Here is a 14,679-nt window from a genome sequence, read left to right as displayed (position 1 = left end):
TAGCCAGGAGTTTGATTTCTGGCATCATCTGCTAAGACAACTGGGGTGGGGGTGAGAGAGAGTGGGGGAGAGGAAAAGTAGCTTATCTGTATTCTCTCTAGGAGAGAGGGAGGTGGATTCCTTAGATTCATGAGATGCCCACTCTGCTCTACTGCCTTTAAAAAGCTTCACAACTCAACAGAAGGGAAGTGGCAAATTTTGCCATATTCTCCAGAAACTAGCCCCAACATGACCTAAAAAGTCTCATGCAGCAGCAACCAAGATTTCTCCAATGAAGGTTCCAAGAATATATTTGTCTAACAAAGTCTCACTGCTGTACGTTACAAGGAGTTTTGCTTTTACTGGATGCTATCTCCTTGTTGCTCTTAAAGCACTAGCACCGTTGGAGTCTTGCACAGGCAGCACGAAGAGGAAGGTTTTGGAAAGAGGTGGGAGAACAGGAGGACCTCGTCTCCAGCAACCAGAAGAAAAGAAAGGCTAGGAAGCAGAACAGTGTCAAACAGGAGTTAACGTCAGGATAAGGAGCAAACAGTGCAGAGTGCTGGTGAGAGCCAGTACAAGGACACTGTGAAAAACACAAGGATGGGAGATACGTTTGGATGGACATTTATGAAGGGAGGGCTGGAAAGAGACATTGCAGTTCAAATAAGAAGTTGCAAGGGCCTCACAGACGAGTTTGTGCAATACTGTTGACCAAAGCCAACGGAAGAGATAAATCACCAACAGTACATGTGATTAAAAAAAAGCTGATCCAGAACATCTTCCTTGCCAGTTCAGTTTGTATCACATTACTAACAGTAATGAATATGGGCACAGAAAAGGTACAGGGTGGAAGGACTGAAGTTTTCCCCCCCAGAAACCAAAGTACAGTTTGCCATGGCAATTCATAAAGGTTTATCAGTGCTGATGACAGCACCAATAGCTTTAAGGCAGATGGAGTCACTACTGATCGACATGACATCACCATGAAGGAGGTTAAAGAAACATGGGAAGACCTCTCCAGGTTAGAGAAGGTCAAGTGCATCAGAGGCAACTGGCCTCATAAACTCAAGTCACTGGGATCTTTAGAGCCCAATTCTTCAGAGCAATTTAGACAGAGCACACCAGAAATTTGTACTTGCCTTGTTGAGACCATAAAAACCACCACTTGGCTATGTTAGGGGTACACGGCTGAGCTCAACTGGAGCTACAGCAACAGCTCCCTGCTCAAGAACTCTAAACCTTGACCCTAGTTCCTTATATCTGGTATCTTCTCCCCTGAATAGGCCAAAGCCCCAGAAACAAGCAACCAGCAGCTCCAGACCAAACCCGTGTGTGGCAGGAGGTGATTAATGCCAGTGACAGTGCCAAAAGCCGAACAGCTCAGCTGCTAGGTCTGTTACTGAGGAACACCACTGAAAGGGTATTTTGAGATGGTTTCACAGTAAGGGCGAGAGAAGGGAAGGTACAGTTGAACCACCTTCAGCAGAGAATGGATTTGATCCTGAATCTCGCTGCAAGGTGCTGCAATGCTTGTAATGCAAGATACATAGCTTTTGCAGGGCTAATTCCAAGTTGTTTCCTCACTTTATCCACTGTTAATGAACTGATGCTGGAGAACGCCCTTCTTTTTTCAGGGAGTACTACAAAACAAACACCCCTACAGTTAAAAAAAATAAATAAAAAATTAGTTTAACACTGAACACAGCCTTTATCAGGGCCTTTCTCCGCAACAAGGGTCCTTGCAATGCACATTCCTCCTTTCTTTTGTACCCCAGCATGCATCCCTAGCAGTCCCTGCAGCCTTCTCAGAATCACAGACCACCTGAGGTTGGAAGGGACCTCTGGAGATCACCTCGTGCAAAGCTCTTGCTCTAAGCAGGGTCAGCTTGCCCAGGACCATGTCCAGCTGGGTTTCAAACATCTCCAGGGATGGAAACTCTACAACCCTCCTATGCAACCTGTTCCAGCACCCAACCTCCCTTGCAGTAAAGGAATCTTCTCCTGCTTTGATGGAATTTCTCCTCACCTTACAAGAAGAGGAACAAGACAGGAAGGTGGTTCAGAGAAAAAAAAATATCCCACACCTAATTAAATAACCTATTAATAAGGTTATTAGGCAGTAGTTTCACAGCTGAGCTGCACAAATGTGTTGGCTTTTTTTTAAAAGGAAAAAAAAAAAGAAATAGGACTGCAGAGAGATCTTACATGAAGTCTAGGGGACACCAAAGCAAGAACTGGCTAGGTTACCTTATTAATGTAGTCAGAAACAGGTAAGTCAGGACACCGCACACACCCCCCCCTTTATTTATTTCAAGACTCTTTTGGAATCCAGCATGTTATCATCAAGGTCAGGATAAGCTGCTGCACATCCAAGCAGATACAACTAGAAACTCTTCACAGGAATGTGAAGTACAGTGGGATTTCCTCAAGGCTCTTGCACTTTCAGATTGGGATTCATTTCACTAGGGTGCTGCAGAAAAAGAGTTGCAAGATGATAACTGACAAGAAATTTACTTTAATGAAAAAGGACTGTATTTTGGGCAACGTTTGAAGGAAAGCAGAAGGTCCAAGCACCAAAAATGTATGTTCATGCATTCAGCTCTGTGACTCACCGATGGCAGCTCTGTGGCTGAAGTCTTGTACTGAAAAGAGACTTCATCAAGACACAACATCATGTACTATTCACCAGTCAAGTCACCTAAGTGTCTGCCCACAGTAACCACACATACTCTCTACCATTTACGGTAAAGATTTCCATGGAGTTTATCTGTGAGTAGAGATGAGACACAGTGTAACAGGGCAATTCTTCATGAGTATGCCTACGTTACAAACCTCTGCTCCCGTGGTATTTCAGAAGGATTCACTATGCCCGTACATGGGATATTGTGTTCATCACAGCACACCAGTAGTCTCAAACCCCCTCCAAATCATGTCAAGTGGCAATCCAGAAACTGGAGACCATGAACCCATCTTGAGCTCCTTACAGACTCCAGCCCACACACTTCAATAATGCTGAGCAAGCACAGCATTATATCATCTGGTAGAATATCTCATTTTCAGCAGACAGCACAACCTTAGCTATGTCGTTTGAGAAGGAAGAAATCTAACAGCAAGAGTTAATGAACTCCACCTGGATTTCACTTCAGAGCCTCCAACTCAGATCAACATTTAAAAGAACCGATGTAAAAGCAGTGTAAGTCCAATTGGTAAAATGAGACAGGACTTTTCCCCTCTCCTTCATCCTCTGCAAGCACAGCCAGGAGTTCTGATCAGAAACTCCCTCTGCAGGCAAACCTTGAGTCTTTGATCAAACAAGTGCAGAAGGTTTGCCACTGGATGGGTTATAGACACCAGTTGGATCCAGGGACTCCCTGCTTCTAACAGAATTAAAGCATCCCACTGCCATCAGAATGCACATCCTCTCACCATTCCTGTAATGAAAGGTCACGGTGGTTACACAAAAGTGAGAAAACAAAACTCTGAGAAACTAGCTTGTTCCAGGTCACAAAGTCTGTAGCAGAGCCTGGAAGTCAATCTAGATGTCTAATGCAGAGACTGCAGTCTCAGAGCTTTATCTTTCAGTAAAAGTACATTAGAAAAGGAAGAAGAAAAGCTGACCTTGTGCATTTTTCTTGTCCAGAAACAAATTGCATACAAGTTGATAAGTCATGTGCAGATGGTGACAGAAGAACCTTATGGCTATTTATAAATGCTTCCACTCTGACACATCTTTACTGACTGCACACACAGAAGCCAGAACAGTACTAGCCCTTCTCTCCCTCAGTGAAGAGTATAAATAAAGCTTCATCCCTGATTAGGGAGACAAAAAGAGGAACAGCATCCCAACTAATCTGTTGAAATACAGTCATGCAAGTCTCTTTACAACTCAAATACTGTAGAAGCTTTAAAGTCCTCTAAACTCCACTTCTTCTGGAAAGAGGAACAAAGAAAAACAAACTCAAGGGGAAGAAAAAGTAAAAACCCACTACAAAAGTAGTCAACAAAAGAACAGGAAAAAAACCCCCCAACCTTAAAAAGTGCATGCTAGTGTTTGCTTCACAGCTAGACTGGTATTCTGGTCAACACAGCACTTCTAGCCAGAGAGCAAATAAGCACTCTGCAACATGCTGAATTCTTCCTTACAAGAAAACCAGAACAAATGCTTGCAGCACTGCAGAGTACTTTAAAAGTCTTTTAAAAGCAATGCAAAGGCAAAACAAAGTCTCTAGTGAAATAGAGCTGAGCTGTGGGTGTCTGTGCTGCTCATACGAAAGCATCAGCCAGTCATTGACAATATCTGATCTGCAGGCTTTCGATTCAGTTTCAGCCTGCTGCAGAAGTAGCAGGCACCTACCAGGAAATGCAGATGTTCTGGTGGAAAAGCATGAACTAAATAAAGCATTCAGGTTTTGTCACCATAGCTACGTAGTATCACCACTGCAAGGCTCAGCCCTCAACTGCAGCAGATGCTTTGCTATCTGCCAGGCTGTGGAGGTGCTCAGGCCTCCAGAGTGGAGCGAGCCGCAGCAATTCCACTCCTTAATTCAATCACCTCAGGTCTGCCAGCTACTCTAAGCACTAGAAAAAGTGTGTCAAACCAAACAAGGGGAATATTAGAAGCTTTTGCCAGCTTTTACTGCTTAACAGGTACATATGACAAGATGAGGGGTGGGAGAGTGCTCTCAGGTGAGATGGAGGGAGGACAGGCAGAAGAATCCTTAGGGCATCCCACTGCCCTGGAAGAAAGGGTCAAATTGGTAAGAGACACACAGATATCTCCTCCCAGGCAAGCTCCTCTGCCTATGGAACACACTCGACTTGCATCTCTGTAGTGTCCAAACACAGAAGGGATGAAGACAGACAGCTGCTAGGATGAAGGAGGCAACTGAGGCTGTAAGAGATGGACAAAGGGCATCAGGTGCGAGGGCTCCTCTGTTTAAAATGAGGCAGAAAGAAAAGAAAGAAATTCTGACTCCAGGTCTCATACAAGGGATGGAAAGAGAACTTAAAATGGGAGTTATTCTGATAATGAAGCATAAGATTTTAAGCTACCAATATCCTCAGGACAAGAAAAGAGAAACAACTGCCACACTCATTTTCCCTGGGGGACAACACTAAGTGCAGCTGAGAGGCTTATCACAAACCTCAAATGATTTCTGCTGGATGCTTTAGAAGACTGGCTGCCAGTCTAGACGGACTACTGGATTTACTCCATTTGGGCAATTCCCAAGCTCATAAAAAGGGCTATGTTTTGAGTCAGCATTCGCAAATCAAACACCACACGTAGATCAGGACATCGTTCCCTGGGGCAGGCAGATCCAACATGAAACACACATCAGTCAAAGTGCTGGGCTGTGAGCAGTAGCCACATTAGTCTCAGCAGAACGGCCAAGATACCAGCTGCGCTGAGTGCAATTTGAAGCTATGCCTTATGTAATGCTTTCCGAAAGCTGTTAACGGTAGTTAATGCTTTCTGAAACACATGGAAATAACTTACCGGCGTGGTGCCAGATAAGCTAAAATAGTCTCCTATGAGTAGGACTGCAGGGGGTCTGCCACCTCCTTGGCAGCGGGGGGCTGCGGGGAGCCCTGCCGGAGGCAGCAGCAGGCACAGCTCGGACAGACAGCACCACCTGCCGCCGCCCGGCACGCAGGCGGCACCGAGCGAGGATGCCTGCCTCTGGCTCCACGGCGAGGATGCTCAAGTCGCCAACGCCACACTGGGCACACAGCCAGCACTGCGTGAAGATGCTCGTGTCCCCAGCACTGCACCGGGCAGGCAGCTGGCACCGTGTGAGGACACCAGCATCGCCAGCACCGCACCAGGCTGCGGTGTGACCCGATGGGGCGAGAAAGTGGGGCCAGGCTGGAGCTGCAGCTCCTTGTGACCATCCTCGGAAAGGCCAGGAGCCCACGGGCAGCGCAGCCCTTCCTGCCGAGGCAAAACTGCTGCCGTTTCTAGCATGAAGTGCAGCCATAAACCGCTTCGAAGTCGTGAACCTTTTGGCTAGCCACAAACTGCAACAGCACCGTGACCACACAGAGGACACGGCACAGTACACAACCCCTTGGTTTAGCAATAACACACATAGTATGAGCAAACCTGCTAATGGGAGGAGGGCAAACCAACTTGGTTTGCTCAGTGACCCACAGCCCTTCACCCACACTAACTTCTTAACCCCGTGTAGCACAAAAAACAGAAAAATACACTTGAAACAAGGCAGCGTCATTTCATATTTGAGGTCTGATCTTTCACAAACAGCTGGAAACAATGAAGGAGAAGCAAGCCCAAGCTGAGGGCTGGGGGCCACTACCACACCTGGCTGTTCCACCGCCAGTAAGGCAGCATGAACTCTGGTCAGCATCTCCCACGTCTTCAAATCCTATCCCATCTGCTGCCAAATGGGCATCACCAAGCAGGCTGCTACGCACAGCATAACTGCTGCCCTGACCATTCAGCTTGCAGAAGTAGAGACTGTTCAACGCTAAACCTCAAACTATTGCTGTGACAGGAACAAACCCCCCCAAACAAACAAAACCCACAAGCTGCTTCTACCGAGAAAGCGCTACTCCTGCTTCCACCACAGCCCTGTTGTGAAAGTGGGCAGCAGTCACTTTGCTCCAGTATCCTTGCAACTCTAAATCTGGGGGGAAGGAGGCAACAGCCAGGACTGCAGCACAGAAATTCAGAGCAGAGGCTGATGAGGAAGGACAGCAGAACCTGAGTACTCACTATTCCTCATCACAGAAAGCTCAGACAAGGAATTTGAGTGTTCTCACTTACAAAACCTGCATCAGTGCTGTGATGCCATTTTAAATTTAACCTCTTGTGGGCTTTGCCTTTAGATTTAAAAGCTTCTTGGAACACAAGAAACATAATGCAAAACCAACTCTTTATAGAGTAGTGACTGCAAGCCACGTAGGGTTTACGGTATCTCATGAAAACACCAGTTTTAAAGATCTCTCAAAGTCTTACGAGGTTCATAAGCACAACCTCCCTTTCTAATAGGATCCTGTATCTTCACAGGATACTTGGAATGAAGCTCTCCCCGGCACTATGCAAGCTGAGCATCTGCGGCATCTATAAATTTTACCCTTTTAGAGACAGTTGGGAGACTCACCTCTCAATAAGTCTGAGAGTGGAGGACCACAATCCTCTGGAATTGTGTAGTCACCTTTCCCGATGTTTTCAAATAATTTATAGATATTATCCCCTTCAAAAGGGTATAGACCCGTTGTAATGTTGTATCTGTAAAGGCAGAAGGAGAAGCTGTATAAGATAAAGCTCACAGAACAGGTCTTCAGTTCTTATGTGACTACATAAACCAAGAGAAGCCAAGAGGAAACTCAAAGACAAATATTTGACAGCATTTGGAATGCCTCTTTAAACTTAGCCTTCCTTCATCACAGCCTCTTCATTCACATGAGTCAAAACCACCAAGACATTTCCCTGACAAGCTGGGATAGAAGAAACTTAAAAATAAATACTGGAGATATTTGTGGTCTCTGTTATTGCAGTAGCTGTGCATCTCGGATGCTGAGAAATGGCTGGCTCACTGAAAGTAAAGATTGCTTTCTTCAGAATTACAAGGACTTCGGGGAACATAAACCCCTCCGAAGGAGGGACCAACAGACATACACCCTCCCTGTCCCTCCCCAAAACATACAGAAGAGCAGCAATGACTGCAGATGCACAAGACTGAGCTATCTGGGGGCTTATATTTTTTTTTATTGCGATTCCTGAGTGCTGGATGGGCACTTACAGTGTGACCCCTGCGGACCAGATGTCTACTTTAAAGCCTGAAAAGGTGTCAAGGCCATTGGCAATTTCTGGTGGCTGGAATGCTGGCGACCCTTGGCTCGTTCTGCACGTGTCATCCTCTGCAAACGGATGCAATGCCTGCAGTAGAAGAGACAGATTAGTTTCAAACTTCCAAGGCAAGCAAATTGTAACTGTTAGAAAAGTTCCACCTGGGAACCAAAACAGGAAAAGTCTGCCACTGAACATCTACTTACGCATCATGAGAACATGCCACTACACCTCTTGCACCTCTCCTACCTAGCTGAGACAGCCTTCATATAGTAAGAAGGATAAGGTTATATAGCTTATCCCCATTTCGCCACATTTTTGTGTTTGTCTGAGATTGTGGCCTTCCTCTGCACGCTTCCAGGATGGAAGTTTTGTGCTGCTGTTAACAAAAGTGTTTTGCCAGTTGCAATACATATTCAGAGTCACTCTAGAGCACTCTGCAAGTTCAACAGAATAAAAGCACAATAAGTCAATCAACACCACAAAGGTGACCTAAACCTGGAATGTCACATTTCCCACATACCTCTGCTACGCCTAAATCGGATATTTTTAGCGTCCCATTGGTTGTTAGCAGGAGGTTCCCCGGTTTTATATCCTTGTGGACAATCCCTTGGCTGTGCAAGTATTCTAAGCCGTCTATAAGCTGACAAAAGTACCTGCAAGAAAGAGTTAAGAGGAAAAAAAGCCAAGCACTTCCATAGACTAAGAACTACTGATAAACATAAAGCAAAGAATGCTGTTATTGGAAACATGTCATAAATACATTTACATTTGATGAGGAACCTGAAATTGAACTGTGGTCTGTACGAAACGGCATTTCATCTTCTGACAAAGTCAGAAGTTACCTGTCGGAGCTCTGCAGCACTGTGTTAACCACCTCAGACTCCAGGTTCCTCCACTCCAAAGCCCTCTTCACACCTCTGTGTATTTTCTAAGCGCTGAGCACCACACTGACACAGACCTGACAGTTAATCCTGACACCTGCTGTAGTCTAGGCTAAGTTAAACCAGCAAAAGATGCTCTTTCAGTGGCACAGTCTGCTCTAACAGGGGGTGGGAAAAGTTTCCTTTAGCCAGTAGAAAGGAGTGTTTCGCTGCACTTATGGTCAGAGATTATTGGCAAGCCGTTACCAGAACATAACAAGCATTGCACACTGACAGCCTGGCAACAATGGTGCATGCATGTTTTTTATTTTGTAATATCCAGAAATACTACTTGACTTAATGTGCCTGTATTTCACTTAAGCCATCTGCAATCTCAAAGATCTTTTTAAACAAAATGGGAAAGTACGACCATAAAATTGTATAGTTACCACAGATTTGCTAATCTACACTGATTTGATACACATGACAATCTTCCTGCATCTACTTCCAGAATTCTAAGGTTACTTTACTTGCAGAGTGAAAGGGGCTTCAGCTTATCCTGTCTACTAACTAAACAAGCTAACAGATCATGCTGGATATATTGTCAATCCTTAATCCATCCAAAGACCTTTTAGTCTCTCTTCTGACGCTGAACTGTATGGTTTGCCTCCATTTAGGCAGGGCAAGAGTCCTTACAGATTCCTCCCCTGCACCCATCTTTGCTGAATGGCAGAGCTGTAGGAAAGGGGCCAGGTCATGCATCTCATGAAGTAAACCAAAAAGTAACAGAAAATTCAATACAAAGATGTTTTCGCTTCCCAGAATCTAAGTGCTATCCCTGCCCCCACTTCATCAGTTTTTCATTTGTTCTATGGATGTAAGAGATGCAGTTATTACGCAAAGCCTGGTTTACTCTAAAGTGTAGCCAGCAGTCTAAGCAACACGGTCGAACGTGCTCTTGAATTCAAGACAGCACAGTGGTGAGAGGCTAACACAGCCTAAGGAACAAAGCTGTACTTACCCGTGAGCCTGAAAAACTGGAAACCTCTTTTCTGGGACACTGTCCAGCATTTCCTGCATCCCACACACACAGTACTCCATCACCATATACGTGAAGGCAGAGTTAAGGAAACTTCAAGGTTAAACACTTCTCAGGCAAACGCTGTGTGAGGACTGCAGCCCTGTTCCAGTGCAACTGGACGGCTGCTGCACAGACAGACCTGTTACTGGTCTACAGACACTGGAGAGCTAGAGCCCGAGTTGTGGGGCACTTGCCAAGGTAGCTGCCTTCCTCCAACTCTAACAGAAGGTGGCAAAGAACCCACAGGAAAATTCTCCTGCTTAATGACCAGCTGCAGCTCTGTGATCAGACCCAAAGCGGGATGCAAACTCCACAGAAATTAAGTTAGAGATCTCACAAATGGGACAGAAATAGGGTAATGGTCTAAAGTGGCTACAAAAAAATTAAGAAAGCCCTGGCAGAAGAGCTGCAGTGTATTCTCCCAACACCTTAGTTGTTCTGCACTTGACATGACAGTGAGCTCCCATCACCTTCCCCAAAGTTTCTGTTATTCTTCATTTCCTCTCTCAAAATGATACGGCTGTATGCACTAACAGCCACTGCTTACCCCCATCCCCATGGCAGTACTTCAGTAGCAGGAGAAAGGACCCCTAGAGAGCTGGGAAGCTTTTTCAAAACCGCATGCATGAAAATAAATTAGAACAGAATGCCAAGAACTGGTGGCACTTTTTAGCATTTGTTCCCTTGCAGCTTATTCTAGTTTACATCTCCTTAATGACACAACCCCCTAAAGCAATAATTGCCTTTGTTTTCCTCGCCTCCCTGAGCTTTTAAGGCAGACGTGAGCCCAGAGGGGCCAGCAAGGACGGACCCTGAGACATCTGGTGGCATCGCCAAGGGAGTGCACCTTCAAGATAAAGAGCTGAGACAAGCACTGATTGCCAGGAAGCCCATGCATGTTCTCCAGTAACACAAAGCATTTCTTTGGTCACTCTTAATTATTCCTGGCAGATGCCTTCTTAACCTAAACCTAAAATAAGTTGCTTATGTCCCAGGATGCCATCTTAACTCTTGAGGCAGGAGAGGCTAAAGAGATGACCTGTGCTTTAAGTGGGATCTGTGCTAAAGACTGCATTCCCCTTTTGCAGCGCATTCTATCCAGGAGCTCAAAACACTGTGCAAACTCATTAAAATCACGTTACATTCCCTATGTGAGCTGCTCTTCAGAGGGATGCTAAAATACTGTAAGATTTTACAATGCCACCCAGTAAATCAGAAGAAGCAGGAACAGAAGAAAGAGCTCCCAAAATTCATTCCTACTGTTTCTTACTCTGGAAGAAATCTGCGAAATACTTACAGTAATGTGGAAGACCTCAACTCTCCCACCTTCAAGAGAGTAATACTAACAGCAGATTATGTAGAGTAGCTCCCGGGAAGCAAAACCCAGCTCTTGTTCTCATCTACAAAGGACAGCCTGATTTTGGTTTCATTAGCTGCCAGACTGTTTTTCACCCCTCCTTTTGTAACTGATCCATCTCTGGTCCATCAGCCAGATTAGAGTACAAACTTTCAGGCTGGGGCAGATCTATTACAGCTGCCCCAAGACGACCGAGGCTCTCAATTCTTCTAATCAATAGGGTTCTGCTCCCACGCACAACTGCACATACTGGTAACAGAAGCTGTCAGAGATGGTGTCAGCTGGGATGCTGCTTATTGAACTGGGTTTATTTTCTGCCTGGATTAGTTCTCCATTCAGCAGCAGCTCTGCATTCCCAGCCACAGCAGGTCATCAAAGCAGCCCATTAAATACTAAATGTAGTTGATATTTTTAATCCAGTCATCACAGCTTTCCCTTTACCAAAGAAAATCATTGCAGGCTTTGGACTAGGCAGGTAAGTTATCTTCCCAAGTATAAACATGGCTGAAGCCTGCAGTTCACTTCTATCAGCAACAGAAAACTCAGGTGAGAACAGAGCCCTTCCCTCTTCTACAGGCCGAGTTTCAAATGCCACAATGCTCATTCTGGAAATGAGGACATTTTCTTATTAGTAAGGGGGAGACTGACATCCCTCCTCTATAACCCATTCAACCTTCACCTTGCATTGCTCCATGCAAGGCACTAATACAGACATTTGCACGATGACGCAGTGAAACTAGTAAGGGAACTGACCTCCAGAGAAGCCAGCCTGAAAGAGAAAGTTACTTTTCATCTGGATCTGTTCCCAAGCCTGTTTACCATGCCACGGCACAAGTGTTTGTACCGCCACATCCTTGGATGTGCCACACAGGCACTGCAAGTGCCAACGAGAAGCTGGAGAAAAGTTAAACGAGAACATGATCATGGATGAATTCCCGCTCGCAGCCCCAGTGCTAATGCTGCTCATGTGCACAGAATAAGCACCGATTAGAAACAAACTTTCAAAGAGTGTAGAAGCAGATAAAAGATAAAAACCAGTCAAGTCAACCTACACTTGCAAGGGGAAAGTACTGAAAAACAGTTTGTTCTTTTTCAAACGCTGCTGTTCAGGAAATAAAGCAAGGACCATGCTTCCCGGCTTAGAGAGGTCACATTTCTGAAGGACCATTCTGGGTTGTCATCACCTGTTACCAACACATGAGGTCTCTCTCGGGCTCTTTTTCCCCATCCTTCTGCTTTAGCAGCCCAGCTTCTTATTAATTAAATGGTATCTTTCTATAGACAGTAATTGAATTGCAGTCTCTTCGGTCTGTTCAGGCTACAAAACACAACCAAAAGTTGTCATGCTTTTTTTTTTTTTTTATACTAATGATTTGGTGGCAGAGCACTACTTAAGGCATACAATTAAATTATCCATTTTCTGAAGTACTGTAATTGGAAGACAGTATTCAGAAAACACTGTCAAAAATAAAAGCAACCATTTACAACACTTACTACAGCAATCAGCTCAATAAACTTAAAAACTGATTGAAATCAAAGTGCACTCCAACTGCAGCAGACTCCTTAGAAATCCAGCCACCCACTCGCAAATTATGGCACGTAACTACGTTGGTTAGTGTCCATGTGTGCTTGGGTGATGCAGTGCACTGGAATAACATGTTCAAGTCTGAAAGGTGCACCAAGATCACAAGCCACAACTTTGATTCAAGAAATGAACAGTTTCGTCTCAAAAAGCTGGGCTGTAGGTCTCTCAGGAACAATATGCTTTGAATCGCTCATGACTGTTACAAGATTTAGGTCACTTAAAATGCCATCACAAGGGACTTTCACACAAACAAAACCAGGGGAGGCTTGGGAGTTCATCCTATCTTGTTAAGGATAACCAGCAGCAAAGCATACCAACTGCCTACAGAGAAGGCAGCACTGCAGCAGTACAGACCCTCCAAAAGGGGAGAGTTGCAGGCATCCAGATGCCAGCCAACAAGTAATTTTTTTTTCTTTTGAGGGAAAGAAAAAAACCCCACATCTACATCACTGCCAAGGACTTAAAGAAAAAAGCATTACAAAAATTGATTTCACATAGCTGAGATGATAAAAGGCCCATCTTCAGGGAAAAAAAAGCACTAACATGCCACAGCTAGGACGGGAGGTTAGAAGTGCCAGATCCACAGTTCTTTTTTCATCTCCGAGTTGCTGAAGGTCACACAACAAAACACGGTATTTGAGGGTCAGCTGTTCCCTACTCTAGCCCTGCATCTGTAACCTGGGGACAATATCACATTGCTCAGCTGAGAAGCTGGAAAACTTAAGAAAATGTACTTGTGTGGAAAACACTCCAGACGCGGTATATTTAATACCAGTGAAAGACATTTTAAGCTTAAGAAACATTCAAAAGGGTCTTAAAAAAAGCAGAACTAACGATTCAGCACTATCGTGGAGAACAATGCGAATTCAAACCTTATTAACAACTGTGTGGAAAAATAAAAAGGATATATTTTCTGCTTCTCTTCATTGTATAATACATCTACCAACTGGATAACATTTTTGTGCCGTAATCGTCGCAGGAGCTGAATTTCCCTGCAGGAAGAGAAAAAGAAAAAAGTTACTTTTAAAAAGCTTACCTGCTTACTAGGATAAAATTAATGTTTTCTAAATCACAGGGATTTTAAAGACATCTCAAACCATATTAATCCCAGCTGCTTCACCTAAGGCTACCTATGCATGCTGTTTGACAGAAGGTCTTGTGTATTCCTGAATTCATTAGTCCAAGGTTAGACCACGAAAATACTTACTGGTCACTAACTAGGACTATAAACAAGTACCCTTTCAGTTAACATTACGCAGGCAGTCAATTCTTCTCTAGACAGGAGTTTTAGTCCACTGATAAACAACAGCAGGAGAACTATCCTCAAGGAGCAACGTGCCTTTGTGCTGGACATGAACCTGGTGATAAAAACGCCCTGTGCCAACGCTTTGGTGCCAGTCAACACAGGCTGTGGTACTTCTGCTAATAAAAAGTTTTATTCTGCACTCCCATGTAAGCTTTATTCTGGTTTTATCTGTAAAATTTGTGCAGTGCTCCCCTTTAATATTTGACTGGTCAACAGTGGGACGCTGACAGCCAAACAGCCCCATTCAAAGCAGGCAGGAGCAAGAGAACAGCAAGCTTGATCGGCAGAGGTACGTCATGCTGAGCTGACACAGAAAACGGCTCCTGGTGGGATCCCACCAGACCCTCGGACACCAGGCTGCACAGAAAGAGAAAGCAACCCAAGGACACACTCTCCAAACCCCCTGCCTCTACAAGCAGCACCAGCACTGGACTTGCAAGGGCCTGGTGCAGCAAGCCAAGCCGTCTCCTCCTCCTCCTCCTGCCAGCCATAAGGAGGGGGTTACAGTGTCCCCTGCAGTCCCCTCTCCAGCTCACACCCTTCCCTATGGCCTGGGCAAGTGCCTCACTATTCCCCGATCAAGCTAGTGGTGACTACAGGCAAGGTGTCATCGGAACTGAATCGCTGCCCCATCAACTGCTCAGGCAAGTCAAAGCCTACCCCAAGCTGCTCCGCGTGCCAAACGTGTGGCTTTA

General features: G+C 45.0%; 1 protein-coding gene across 2 annotated transcripts in view; it reads right to left on the bottom strand.

The window, feature by feature from the left end:
• STK11 (serine/threonine kinase 11) overlaps positions 1–14,679 on the bottom strand; it is a 48,833-nt gene that overhangs the window by 23,230 nt on the left and 10,924 nt on the right. For both annotated transcript variants that reach the window (XM_005240805.4, XM_013301969.3), the window contains exons 2-6: positions 13,587–13,670; positions 9,677–9,766; positions 8,316–8,448; positions 7,746–7,882; positions 7,104–7,231 (exon numbers count right to left, since the gene is read on the bottom strand). In XM_005240805.4, the coding sequence (XP_005240862.1) occupies positions 7,104–7,231; positions 7,746–7,882; positions 8,316–8,448; positions 9,677–9,766; positions 13,587–13,670 (572 nt within the window). The remainder of the gene's footprint in view (positions 1–7,103; positions 7,232–7,745; positions 7,883–8,315; positions 8,449–9,676; positions 9,767–13,586; positions 13,671–14,679) is intronic.

Source organism: Falco peregrinus, chromosome 5 (assembly GCF_023634155.1).
Source record: "Falco peregrinus isolate bFalPer1 chromosome 5, bFalPer1.pri, whole genome shotgun sequence".
NCBI lineage: Eukaryota > Metazoa > Chordata > Aves > Falconiformes > Falconidae > Falco > Falco peregrinus.
Note: the sequence above shows the minus strand (reverse complement) of the source record. Positions and strands in the feature narration are given on the sequence as shown.